At 47.0% G+C, this 13978-nt stretch overlaps 1 protein-coding gene across 3 annotated transcripts in view; it reads left to right on the forward strand.

Annotated features, from left to right (window-relative positions):
• Positions 1-13978, forward strand: part of ARMC9 (armadillo repeat containing 9) — a 103736-nt gene that overhangs the window by 33283 nt on the left and 56475 nt on the right. For 2 of the 3 annotated variants that reach the window (XM_059703506.1, XM_059703507.1), the window contains exons 10-16: positions 1159-1193; positions 1675-1786; positions 4463-4555; positions 7106-7196; positions 9225-9348; positions 11835-11974; positions 13120-13196. In XM_059703506.1, the coding sequence (XP_059559489.1) occupies positions 1159-1193; positions 1675-1786; positions 4463-4555; positions 7106-7196; positions 9225-9348; positions 11835-11974; positions 13120-13196 (672 nt within the window). The remainder of the gene's footprint in view (positions 1-1158; positions 1194-1674; positions 1787-4462; positions 4556-7105; positions 7197-9224; positions 9349-11834; positions 11975-13119; positions 13197-13978) is intronic. The other variant, XM_059703508.1, reaches the window with a different exon arrangement.

Here is a 13978-nt window from a genome sequence, read left to right on the forward strand (position 1 = left end):
AAATCCTGCGGCGAAGCAACAGATAAACCAGTGGAGAAACCAGTCCAGGTTTCTGGAGTGCCCACTGCAGAAGTCAGTCTCTGTTCATTCACTCACCCAACGCATGTCGGTTGAGTGCCTGTTGTCCAAGCACTATTCCAGGTGCTGGGGACACGAGGGTGCTGAACCTCTAGCCGCTGTAGGACCAGTGTCCACGGAAAGAGAAAGACACAGGAGTGATTGTCATAGGTCAACATGAGAAGCGTGGATGGCAACCATCTGACATCAGGCTGAGATTTCCTGTCTGTGCCTCTGCTTCATTTTTTCCCTGGAGTTCTTTAAAACCTATTGCAAACATATCATTTCACCTGCAGAGAATTCAGTGTCTTTCTCCAACAGAGAAGGGCTTTAAAAAACAAGCCAGAGTATAACCACAATGTCTGATACAATAAGCACCATTCCCTTGCATTATGTAATACCAGTGCAGTCTGTGTTCCATTCTCTCAAAATACCTTTTCCATTTGGTTTGAGTCGGTTCATACAAGTGCCACCCACAGCACTGGGTTATTTATTTCTATTTTAGTGTATGTGTAGTATAGCATTGCCTGTAGTGGCCAAAAGGGAGGGGGGACACGCAGTGTGAATGCCCACAAAGCGGGCGATGATTTGGATTACAGGGGAGGGGGAAGGGAGGGGATTATTTTTTTTTTTCTACAAACACCTCTATATTTCTATAAACACTTCTGTAGTGTTTGACTTGGTACGAAGTGCAGTGTGTTCTTTTTATATTCAAAGATAACGTTTTAATAAAGAAGAAAACAAGGTAATGAAATGACTCTGATGGCTTCGTGCTCTCTGCTGTCCTGGACCTGGCAGCTTCCGTGCCCCGGGGAGTTTGGTCGGGAGAACCCACCTGGTATTTTTATAGATTGTTCCTGGGAGTGGAGTAGCCCCAAACCAAGGGGGGGGTGGCTTGGGAAATGCATTAGTAGTGTATTGATTAACTTCGCCTTGGGCGAATTTTTAAAACATACACGATTATGGTTGGAGAATCCTGGTAGACCAGGAACTTTGCAGATCTGTAGATCTTGTGCTGTTACAGTAATTTAGGGTCAGTGCTCGGCCATCGGTGTGTAACACGGTCTGTTCTTTTCTGTTCCTTTGCCCCCACCCTCCCAGGCTTCAACCATGTTAAGAGCCTCCTTGGCACCCATGTGAGTAATTGCTCTTAGAAATTGTTATTGTGGAACAGCTGTGGGTAAAACTGGAATTCAAAGTAACTTTAATAAATGCTCTTCTGAACATGTGGAGAGTAAAGGAAATACCAGTAATTATAAGTAATAGTGTTAAGCCAGAGTGTCATTTAATGTTAATTGCATTTATTTTGGTGAGGTAACCTCAAATGGAAAAGCTTGTTGAATAGTTTCTGTCATATTCTCTAGAAATCGATTTAATTTACTGTCACAAGGCAGTCAGCAGAGTGTTACAATGTCTAAATTTTATGTCCTGTGAGGAGGGGCCACAGGATAGCTTTGTGTGAGCCTGAGCGTTTCTGTCCAGATCTATTGCGTTGTCACCGGGGCGGGGGGGGGGGGGGGGGCGGGGGGGTGTCTGACGCTCGGGCCCGCACCAGGCTTGTGTGTCGAACATGCCCTTTGCCCTCTTCTTTCTCTTTGAACTTGTGCTGCCGAGTAGGAAACTGAAGGATGTCCCACTGCTGCCCTCCCTGGATTATGAGAAGCTGAAGAGGGATTTGATTGTGGGGAGCGACCGCCTGAAAGCTTTCTTGCTGCAGGCTCTGCGCTGGGTACGTACCTCTCCCGCGAAGCTGAGAAAAAGACTGTGCTGGTTTGCCGGGCTGCTACCTTGCTCGCATCTTTTAACCCATCTACTAAAGACCTTCCTTCCTGCTCTCTGCTAACACCGAGCTAAAGTGAAACAGCTTCTGAGGATAGCCTGGCCTCTCTTTAAACTCCTGCATTGGCCTCGCTGTGGCCATTGCCTTCCCGAGGCCATCTCACACAAGCAGTTTCGAGGCCCAGGGGACTTCCTGTCACCCGGCCCTTTCCTGGTCGAGTCACACTGACAGCTGGTGGGGTCGGCATGTCCGAGCACCGCCTGATTCGCACAGTGCATGTCCACAAAGCCCCCCGTGTCCACTGGCCACCCAAGCGGGCATCAGCGTGAGAACTACTACCATGTCTGTAAGGGAAAATAGAGTCTAACTTGTTGCTTCTTTCCCCTTTCTTCACACCGATCATGGGTAAGGCAGGGTCCTCAAGCTCTTTGCTCTCAGACCCCTTTACTCTCTCAGAAATTACTCAGGACCCCAAGGAGCTTTAGTTTATGTGAATTTTATCTACCAATATTTACAGTGTTAGAAATTAAAACTGAGAAATTATAAAATGTGTATTTATCAATTTATTTAAGATGAACAATGATAAACCCAGAATATAGCAACCTATTTTAAAAAATATATCTTCCCAAGCAAAAAAAAAAAATTAGAAGAGCAGCATTGTTTTATATTCTTGCGGATTTCTTTTATGTCTGGCTTCGTGGACATGGATTCTCATATATGCTCCTGTGTTCGATTTGTCACAGTCACACTTCACATAGCCTCTGAGAGACTGAGTGAAAACAAGTCACAGCATTACGCTTAGCAGTATTATGAAAACAATGGTGACCATGTAGACTCCCCAGAAGGGCTTTGGAACCCTGGGTTCCCCAGACGACACTTTGAGAACTGTAGGTCTAAGCCAACACTGGTTAGCTCCTGAACTGCACGATGCATTCTGACTCACCTGGAATAGTGTCAGACTCCTTCACAGACCCCCGAGTTTCAGGGCGCCTCGGCATCAGTGTGCCTTTGAGCAATTTCCCCATCTGGATAGAGAAAGGTCTCCTCTCTTGCATGTCCGAGGCCTGCGTGCTTCCTGGGACAAGGTCTGGAGTGCTCCGAGGAGGCCCCAGAGCAGCAGGAAGAGCCCTGGGTCAGTCGCGATGTCTGCTCGGGTGTTGCGGCAGCTGACCAGATGGGTGTGGCGGCATGAGCCCTCTCTGGTGGCCATCCCTGCCCCGATGTTTGCCTCTCCGCTCAGGCGAGCAAACTCATCTTGTCTTTGGCTCTTCCGATCAGTCGGTGCTCCTGAGCCTCTTGGTGAGACAGGATGTTCCAGAAAAAATAAACAGATGTCTTGCCTTACAGTTTTGTCTGTGCCCCCCTCCAGCATCTCCACTCCAGCCCCGTGCCCCTCACCCCCACCCAGTGCTCCAGGCCTGACCTCAGTGAACTGGGCAGCAGGGACACGCCTGGCATTCCCTCCTTGGCTATGGTGGTCCAGTCGGTCAGCCACACCAGCCTCCGCCTTTCAGTTCTGGGGGCTCCGCGGCTCTTCCTGACCTCTTCCCCCAACCCTTGTCCTTTACACGGCAGCTTGTCCTCAGCCAGAGCAGGGCCTGCCGTCTCAGGGATCTTCACCTAGCAAGATTTTCCTGCAAAAGTAAGGGCGTTTGCTCACAGCAGTCATGTGGTTTTCTTATATCCTAACTCATGCTGGTCCATGCCTGTGTGCACAAGCACACACCATTTCCCACACTCCCATGCTCCATTTTCCTTCTAGCCCTACAGGCAGTAAGGAAATTCTAACTTAAAACAGCACAACTTAGGCCAGTGGTTCTCAACCTGTGGGTCACGACTCCTTTGGCGGTCGAACGACCCTTTCACAGGGGTCGCCTAAGGCCATCCTGCATATCAGATATTTATGATTCATAACAGTAGCAACATTACAGTTATGAAGTAGCAACAAAAATAATTTTATGGTTGGGTCACAACATGAGGAACTGTATTTAAAGGGCCAGAAGGTTGAGAACCACTGACTTAGGCTTTTCAGACTACAAAATTCTACCCAGCCACCCCTACACACACACACACACACACACACACATACACACACACACACACCCCGAGTATTGCTGTGTCAATCCCAATAGGATAAAGCCTATTTTGTTGGCATGGTGTTCATTCTGAGCCCTCTACAACTTCCCCTGTGCCCGCCCCTATACTTCCCCACCGCCCTGAGCTGGCCCACACTCTCCCCACCACACTCACATCCCCTGTGCTGGCTGACAGTCGGCTCACCCTTCAGAGGCCAACTCTTGAGCCCCTTCCTGCAAAAAAGCAAAAAAAACCCTCTCCAGGCGTTGGTGAGCTCTCCCTTATCTGTGCATGCACAATCCAGGCATTTTCCACTTCCCTGAAAATTTCATATGTGTAGGTTAACTCCTACACCCCCCATATCATCCGCTTAAAAGTACATCATAATTTCTTATCAGTGGATAGGTTGGCTGCTTACCTCGCTCTGCCGGATGATACTTATTCTGTTTAGGTAAATGTTTAGTTACTGGGGCTGCTGTTTAAAACATACCCACTCTGCGGACATTCCTCCACGGTCAGACGTGTTACTTTTGCTTGTCTTTGTTCCAGCGCTTGACCACATCCCATCCCGGGGAGCAGAGGGAGACCGTGCTGCAGGCCTACATCAGCAATGACCTCTTGGACTGCCAGGGCCACAGCCAGGTGGGTGAGTGATGGGCCGGGGCCCAGCAGGGCCTTCGATCCTCGGGATCGGTCCTAGCAGCTGGGGAGACGCCCATTTCCGCATGTTTTTAACCTGGTGACTGTATGTCAGCCTCAGCTCCGTAGCTCTGCTCTTCACCCTGGGTGTCGGCCCTCTCTTCACGTCCGATAAAGAGTCCTAACAAGTTAGAACTGCTGGGTTCAACTCGAGAGCTCTGTTCTGCCATTTTCCCTTTTCTCAAATTCCCAAGTCTTTCCCTCAACCTAGTTTATCTTGAGCCCTGAAAACTCAGCATGACTTATGACCGGCAAGGTAGGTAAGCAAATTCAGTGTTTCTTCTTTCTTTTTTATTTTGGAGGATATGTTTTTATTGATTTTTTTACAGAGAGAGGAAGGGTGAGGAAGAGAGAGAAACATAATGTGAGAGAGAAACATGGATCGGTTGCCTTTTGTACATGCCCCAACCAGGGGTCGAACCTGCTACCTAGGTATGTGCCCTGACCAGGAATCAAACTCACAGCTTTTTGGTGTATGGGATAACGCTCCAGCTAACGGAGCCACCGGCCAGGGTGCAGATTTAGTGTTTTTTTCACCTGGCCTGCCTTAAAATGTGTCCAGCACCGTATTTGTATATAGCTCTGGACCAGCTTGTTCTAGTGGGAAAATGTCGGACCTGGAGTGAGACGAACCAGTTGCAGACCTCTGCCCCACCCCTGTTCCATACCTTTCACGCGGTGTACTTTGGTTCACTGGGGAGCTCGGCGAGCCCTTTCAGTCTGACCGCTTCAGTTCTGGGAACTTTCCTGACTTACTTTGTAGGTGAGTCCCTTTGTTTTCTCTGTCTCTCTGCATGTCGGACCTCCTCTTGAACTGGTTCTCTAATTTTCTTATCTTCTCTCTCATATTTTCCTTTTTTTTTTTTTAACTCCACTTTCTGGGAGATTTTTTCATCTTTATTTTCCAACCATTTTGTTGATTTTTCATTTTCTTTTTTATAGCACTCTGTTGTTTCGTAGATACAATCGGCTTCTGATATCTCTAAGTATTATTAGCGACATCTTTTTGTTTATTTTTAGTTTTTTTTATCCCTGCCTAGTCTCATTTCTTCCAAGTTTGCTCCACTAACCCCCTCCCCCTGTTTATCTTGGTCCTATTTTCCATGTTAGAAACTTGGACTTCTGGTAGACCTTGGTTATCTCCTAATGTTTAGAGTGGAGGACTGAAAAGCCTATTGGATATTCTGAGTGTGAAGGTAGGCACTGTAGACGAGACCCCCACTGGGGGTGAGCCAGGTGGGCCATGTGTCAGGGGCCGCTGATTTCAGGACCTGTAGTTCTTTCCTTTGGGCCAGGCATTTTCCTCCAAGAAGAGTTTTCTGATCTCCCTCCTAAAGGGTAAGTTCTGGTTGCCAGTGTTCTGGGAGCCAGGTAGGGGGAGAGGACTGGGGTTGGCTCTTTAGACCCTCCATTTTGGCGTAGAAGCCCTGCTCACCTGGGCCTGGTGTCCCCCATCCAGAGACCCTTGTTACCATAACAAGAGAGCACCCTGACCTCTGGTGAGAGGAGGACAGTAGTGGAGGAGCAGCCTGAGCTGCTTCTTTAACAGCTTTCATTCATTCATTCTGATTTTTCTCACGTCTTGAGCCTTTGAGGATTAAGTGATGTAAGTGAGGTTACCTCCTCATTGTCCACATAGCATTCTTTTTTTTTTCTTTTTTAATATTTTATTGATTTTTTTACAGAGAGAAAGGGAGAGAGATAGAGAGTCAGAAAAATCAATGAGAGAGAAACATCGATCAGCTGCCTCCTGCACATCCCCCACCGGGGATGTGCCCACAACCCAGGTACATGCCCTTAACCGGAATCGAACCTGGGACCTTCCAGTCCGCAGGCCGACGCTCTATCCACTGAGCCAAACCGGTTTCGGCCACATAGCATTCTTGAGTCTACTAAGTCTGTTTCCATCTGTATTCCCACTTTCAAAATTGTGTTGTTATAATTTCTTTTGCTGTTCTCTCTGATCTTGAGAATTAGTGTCATTATTTAAAATCCATTTACTATAGTTTTACTGTGGCTTCAGGGAGCAAAATAGAAGTGTGTGTTGGATCTGTCATCCTAACCTGGAAAAACATCAGCCATAAGAGCAAACCGTATTGCTGCCTTTGTGTTAGTAACTGTTCTAATGCTTGCATAAGTAATTCTTTTTTTTAAATAAGTTTTTCATTTTTCAATTACAGTTGACATATGGTATTATATTCGTTTCAGGTGTATAACATAGTGATTAGACATTTATATAACTTTGGAAGTGATCACCCTAAGTCGAGTACCCATCATATAATTCTTTTAATTTAAAAGTTTGAATGACTGATATTCATCAAATCTCAGGACAAATCAGTTGGCCATCAAGATTTCCTGACGAACTGTTTGGCTTTAGTCTGTTTATCTCACTTGTAATAAGTTTGCAGAGGAGGACAACAGCGCCCCCCGGAGGAGCCACGCTGGTCTCTCCCGGTCTTTGACTCCCCATCCTCGCCCCTCTGCTCCCCGCAGAGCAGCGTGCTGCAGCTGCTGCACGGGAGGAGCGACGCGGTGCGCCAGTACATGGCCAGGCTCATCAACGCCATCGCGTCCCTGGCAGAAGGTGAGATGCCAGCTTTTCTTCGAAGAGAAGAGCTAGGCCTTATTCATGCATTTTTTCCCTTTAAAAATGGACGTTCTTCTCCAAGTTTTTTAGAGATGATGTATGTTTCCTCAATTTATGCCTGTTTAATACATCGAAGGTTTTTTGTGAAAATTAGATGTTGTCATATTGCTATAGTTTATGCCAGAGAAAATTTTGATTTTTGGAGTTTCTTTTGTAAACCTTCTGGCTTTATTTTATAAGCTTTCTGTTTTATAACTGTATGTTTTGTGTGTGTTTTTTGTTTTTTTTGTTTTTTCTCATTTTTTTTTTATTGCTTAAAGTATTACAAAGGGTATTACATATGTATCCATTTTATCCCCCCGCCCTAGACAGTCCCCTAGCCTCCCCTATCCCCCAGTGTCTTATGTCCATTGGTTATGCTTATATGCATGCATACAAGTCCTTTAGTTGATCTCTTACCCCCCTACCTCCTGCCCCCCAACCCTCCCCGGCCTTCCCGCTGCAGTTTGACAATCTGTTTGAGGCAGCTCTGCCTCTGTATCTATTATTGTTCAAAAGTTTATAATGGTCTCTATTGTCCATGAATGAGTGAGATCATGTGGTATTTTTCCTTTATTGACTGGCTTATTTCACTTAGCATAATGCTCTCCAGTTCCATCCATGACATTGCAAATGGTAAGAGTTCCTTCCTTTTTACAGCAGCATAGTATTCCATCGTGTAGATGTACCACAGTTTTCTAATCCATTCATCTACTGATGGGCACTTAGGCTGTTTCCAGATCTTAGCTATGGTGAATTGTGCTGCTATGAACATAGGGGTGCATATATCCTTTCTGATTGGTGTTTCTGGTTTCTTGGGATATATTCCTAGAAGTGGGATCACAGGGTCAAATGGGAGTTCCATTTTCAGTTTTTTAAGGAAACTCCATACTGTCTTCCATAGTGGCTGCACCAGTCTGCATTCCCACCAGCAGTGCACAAGTGTATAACTGTATGTTTTGGATTGCCTTCAGATATCTAATAGATAATACATTTTCTATAATTTTCTATGTCAGTACGTTAAGGCTGGTGACACAATTAAAGCTGATCCCAATAATTGCATCATTTCCTGCAAAAGAATAGAAGATTTAAAAGCTCCAAAGATAACATGCCAGTGTGACTGAATTCAAATGATTTTACAAAGTGCCGTTGTCTTCCAGGTTTAATTTGAGCTCTTGTTAGAGTGAATAAAGAGAGTTTCAAATGATGACTATATCATGCTCCAAAAACGTGTCCCTTCACTTATTTGTACAGTTTTCATCTGTTTAGCAAACAGTTATCATAAGCCAGGGTATGTGCAGGGACCACTTATATAATACTGTTGAAACTTATGTCCAAAATTACCATTTGTATCAAGCCACAAGCCCACAACAGGCTAGTGATAATTCAAGCCCTACTCTAGGGTTCCAGGTCTGATCCTCAACCTCTCTGGGCACGTCCAGGAGGAGCAAGGGGTGTGGCCAGGAAGCATTGCTGATGGGTTTGTGACCCACGGGTTTCCTTCCCTGTTCTCCTCATTCTGACTTTCGGGTTCAAGATTTCAGGTGAATAAAGGACAATGCTCCCCCCAAGGACACAGTTGGAAATTAGGTTTAGATTACAAGAAGGGGTTTTCTATTACTAGATAGTTGATTGACTAAAACCAATTTTTCAGAAGAAAGATGTGTTAACTAGAGGCCTGATGCACAAAATTTGTGCAAGAGTAGGCCTTCCTTCCCCTGGCTGCCGGCACCAGCTTCCCTCTGGCACCCAGAACTCAGGCTTCCCTCGCAGCCCCAGCTTCATCCGGAAGGTTGTACGGAAGGACATCCGGTCTAATTAGCATATACGCTTTTATTTTTATAGATAAGTTTTTTATAATCTAAAATTATACAAGCTCTGCATGTGCTAAATACAAAGGTTTCATAGAAAGTGGTTTTGGAGCATGAACTTAACACAAGAGCAGTCTTCCCTCTTTTACGTGTTCATCTCTGATTGTGTTACTAGGTCGCCTCTACCTTGCCCAGAGCACGAAGGTGCTGCAGATGCTGGAGGAGAGGCTGAAGGAGGAAGACAAGGACGTCGTCACCCGGGAGAATGTGCTCGGGGCCTTGCAGAAGTTCAGCCTCAGGTGCTGACCGCGCAGCAGGTCACGATGACACCCCAAAGGCAGATGGCATTTTTCAGCTAACACCTAGGGCAGGCTCGGTGACTGAGATAGAGCTAGAAAGCTCACCGCGAATCTGATGGAGGAAGATGATTTAAAAGAGCTATTGTAGCCTCCTACTGAGCATGGTTGTGTCTCAGCCTCACAGAGCCTCAGCCTTCCGGTGGTGACAGCCCGTGTCCCATGATGAACAGTCACAGCAGGTGGGCGAGGTGGCTCCAGGACCCTGTCCACGTGTCCCAGAAACACCCTGGAGTCTCAGCCCTGACCCTGCTGTGACTTGGAACTGCTCCCCATTAGAAATTTAAAGTCAGACACCCCTTCTTTAGCCAGGTCTGCTGTATTTTAAGTGTACAGTTCAGTGATTTTTGGTATATTACAGAGTTGTACAGCCATCGCCACAGTCTGATTTTAGAACATTCCCATCACCACAGAAGGAGCTTCTTGCCTGTTCACAGTCACTCCTCAGTCCGACCCCGAGCCCAGGTGCTCACGACTCTACTTCCCGTAGACCTCCCTGTGCTGGATGTTTGATTAACTGGAATCAGACAAGGTGGCTCCTCTGTGACTGGCTTCTTCCACTTAGCACAGTGTTTTGGAGGTTCATCCATGTTGTACAGCATGTGTCAGTGCTTTGTTCCTTTGTATTGCTGAATGGCATTCCATTATGTGGAGAGACCGCATTCCTCAGTGGATATTTGGGTTCTTTCCACTTTTTGGCTATTATGCATGATGCCCCTGTGAACTTTCCATACAGGTCTTTTTATGTGTTTTTTTTTATTATTGCTTTCAGAGAGGAAGGGAGAGGGAGAGAGAGATAGAAACATCAATGGTGAGAGAGGATCATTGATCAGCTGCCTCCTGCACACCCCCTACTGGGGATTGAACCCACAACCTGGGCATGTGCCCTTGACTGGAATCAAACTCAGGACCCTTCAGTCCGCAGGCCGACACTCTATCCACTGAGCAAACCGGCTAGGGCGCATACGGGTCTTTGTGTGGCCGTGCTTTCATTCCTCCTGGGTAGGTATTTAGGAGTGGAATTGCTGGGTCCTATGCTGATTCTTCCCGCATCCACAGTCCCTCATGACCACCTTGCCTTCTCTCTGACTTTATTAACAATTCTAGTACCTTGAGTCCTCCACCTTTCCTGATGGTCAGCGCTCTTCTGAACACACTTCCTTCCCATCAGTGTGGGTGACCTGCCAGGCTGCCAAGAGACATTCTACGTGTGCGTACACTTGGTGGGAAAGAGTGGCAGGCGGTCAGCTCTTGCTATTTGCCAAGTTCCTGCCAATGAAAATTTCTTATCCTAACTCTATGAATGGAAAAGAACTGTGAATAATCTCCAGAGTTATTACTTCCTCAAATCACATAAACACTTCATTTCTGTTTGTTTAAAAAGATAATAGCTGGCTGGAAAATTTTTAGAAATTCAATAGCTTAGTTAAATAACAGCTAAGATAAGGTGAAGAAATACTTCCGCCTGGTAATGCAAATATTTACTGCCAATTTTTCCTTTTCCTCCAAACAGTCATTTAAGCTTTCTGTTTTGGAAACGTGCTAATGTTTCCAGGGTCTCTACGATGAAGGTAGAAAGGAGTTAGGCTCACCAAGAGGATGCGTCCTCACTGTGTGCTACTGAAGGTCACTGGTGGGTGCGGAGACCAGCACGAGCAGGTGCCGTCCGCTGGCAGACTCGCCATGACCTGTCTGTCCCTCAGGAGGTGCACAGCGCTGCTTTGATTTTCAGAGAATTCAGACGACTGCTGGTGGTGGTATCAGGCTCAGTGTTGTCAGTTCTAAGGCCTGTGTGCTGGCAGGCACCATTGCACATTCCGACGAGGCACTGCATTTTCTAAGCTGTGACACCTGGACTTTGGGGAGAATACAGTTCTGTGTAAATTGTATTATCCAGGTCATTAAGTCATCCTTACTCTGTAGAGCTCTGAATCAAAATGGTATTGAGCTGATTTTTTGCTTCTCTTTTATGTTTTCTTTATTTTTTTCACAGAGCAAAATGCCTAAGCTAAATGATAATAGACTAGAGTTTAGTAAATATTTGTTTGTCAGTGAACTATTTCTATGGCTCTGCTTCTCGGGTTAAGTAGACCAAAAGCTATCAATAAATATTTTAAATATTGGAAAGGAAACGTTCAAAGTAGGAGGCCTCCTTACTGCCTTATACAGTGGGGCCTTGACTTACGAGTTTAATTCGTTCCGTGAGGGACACTCGTAAGTCAAGGCCCCACTGTATTTCTTTAAACTCTTAATCTACCCGTGATAGGTAAAGAATTTGTTGTTTCAGTTGTATGGGTCTGACAGTGGAATATTCCTCCGCATCAGTATCTCGTGCACTTGGTCTTCTCTGACATGCCTTGCTGTTGCTGTGTCCTCCTGTATGAAGTTTCTCGCCAACTTGAATTGACCTGTGGGCTGTTTCCTCCCAGGCGCCCGCTGCAGACAGCCATGATTCAGGATGGCCTCATCTTCTGGCTGATCGACATTCTGAAGGAGCCCGATTGCCTGTCCGACTACACGCTGGAGTACTCGGTGGCTCTGCTCATGAACCTCTGCCTCCGGAGTGCAGGTCTCACAGCCTCCCGGCCCGGGCCCCGGCTCCAGGCTCCAGTGTTCGGGAGGGGAGAGGTCCTGACCCTCGAATCCGATGACCCATGAGCCTGGCATGGCTTCCTCTCGTCTCCCTTGTAGAAAACAGGAGACAGGAGGAGTGTAAAGCATTTCCAACTGGGTATCAAGCTGTGAATCCTTGAAGCCAAAATACCAGTCTGGCCTTGGAAAGAATGTGTATAGATATATATAAATTCCCATATATATAACCACCCGTATGCGATATATGTATGTAGCACCAGCATTAAGAGGGAATTAAATTAGTTCATGTTTTTCTTCATCTTCGTTGCATTACTCAAAGGTAGGAGGTTAAGAATTAGAATCCCTTCTGTCTGAAGGCAGAGAAGTATGTTCCCAAGATTGTACAGGATTAAATTGATGGCCGAGCCTGCTGCCTGCCCTTAATCACAAGTCATCCACGTACTTGATCAATAAAGGTAATGATGTTAGCTTTTCCACAGGCTCCGCCCCACTTAAGCGATGTGTTCCCTGTGGTGAAAGACGCTTCCTTAGAAGAGGGGCCAAGGCCAGCCTGTGGCTGAGCTCAGCCTGCGTGGCCCAGTGTTGGCAGGTTACGTGGGGGGGCTCGGGGCGGCTGGTTAGCAGCTCCTCCCCCCTTGGATGCTTGTCATCGGAAACCTGGTGCTGCTGACCGAGCCAATGGCCACTTCAACCTTCTGTTTCCAAACCAGCCTGTGCCCGGGTCACAGCTTCAAACCGTTCCTAGTTCATGGTCAGCTGTTCCTACTGGCACTGGCCTCCCGGCAGGGAGTGTTTGATGCCCTGTTTGATTTTGAGGGTGATGGTCTGTGTGAGGCAGAATGTCACTGCGATGAAGAGCTCGTGCTCTGCCTGAAGGACAGTAACCCCATTCGCTGAGCACAGGAGTGTAGCCTATTCCTTACTTCCCTCCGCGTCACCCTTTGAGGTGGATAGCAATGATCTACGGGTCCCAGAGGAGGGAACTGGGCCCAGATCGGTGAAGTGACTCACCCAAGGTCACACAGCTCATAAGCAGAGGAGCCAGGATTTGTATTCAAGTCTGACTGGCCTTGTGCTTCTGAGTTTAGACACGTCATGTTTGTTTTGTTTTGTTCTCTTAAGGGAAGAACATGTGCGCCTCAGTGGCAGGCCTCGTACTGAAAGTTCTTTCGGATCTGCTGGGCCATGAAAACCACGAGGTACTCAGCCACAAGGGCTCGGGCGGGCTGGCCGGGGACAGTTACCACACTCTCCCTTCTGCAATATTTGCATAAGCTACTTCAGAGCTTTCACAATTCCTGAGTTCGAGACTCAGGAGCAGGAAGTCTCCCCAGCACGCCTCCCTCATGGGCACACCACCAGCACCGGCCTGTGCCAGCTGCCCCTAAGGGTTACTTTTCTCCTTGTCCTCCATGGCGCTTCATTCCCCCCACGTTGACATTCCTCTGTTGTGATTAACATGTGTCTGCGGACATGTAGGTAGTCTGAAAATGCATTAATATTATGTGTATTTATTTTATATAAATAGTGTTGCACTCTAGATCTCATTACTTTCCTTACATTTTCCCTGCATTTTCGGGACCTTTCTGTGTTGCTCTGTGCACATCTCTGTGATGAACAGCTCTCACTACTGCAGTATGGGCTTCCATTTGCAGCCCTCCCACTTTCCCTGCCCGCTCCCCAGGGCTGCCCACTCCCCAGGGCTGTCCACTTTGGTTGCCTCCAACTCGCTGCCACATGTGAAGTACACCTCTGTGAGTGAGACGGGAGAAACAAGTATAAATCTCAACGACACCGGCTCCAGTCAGTGCTGGAGGCACGTGAGGGGCAGAGCTGAGCCTCCACCGGGAGCTCAGGAAGTGCTCCCTCTGACATGTCTGAGCTGGTGTGAGAGGAGGAGTCATAGCTTTGCAGTGGGGAGTGCACCCAGCAAAGTGAACTGTTAGAACCGGGGCCCAGGCACAAAGCATGTCTCAGCATG

The sequence above is a fragment of the Myotis daubentonii genome, chromosome 7 (genome assembly GCF_963259705.1).
Source record: "Myotis daubentonii chromosome 7, mMyoDau2.1, whole genome shotgun sequence".
NCBI lineage: Eukaryota > Metazoa > Chordata > Mammalia > Chiroptera > Vespertilionidae > Myotis > Myotis daubentonii.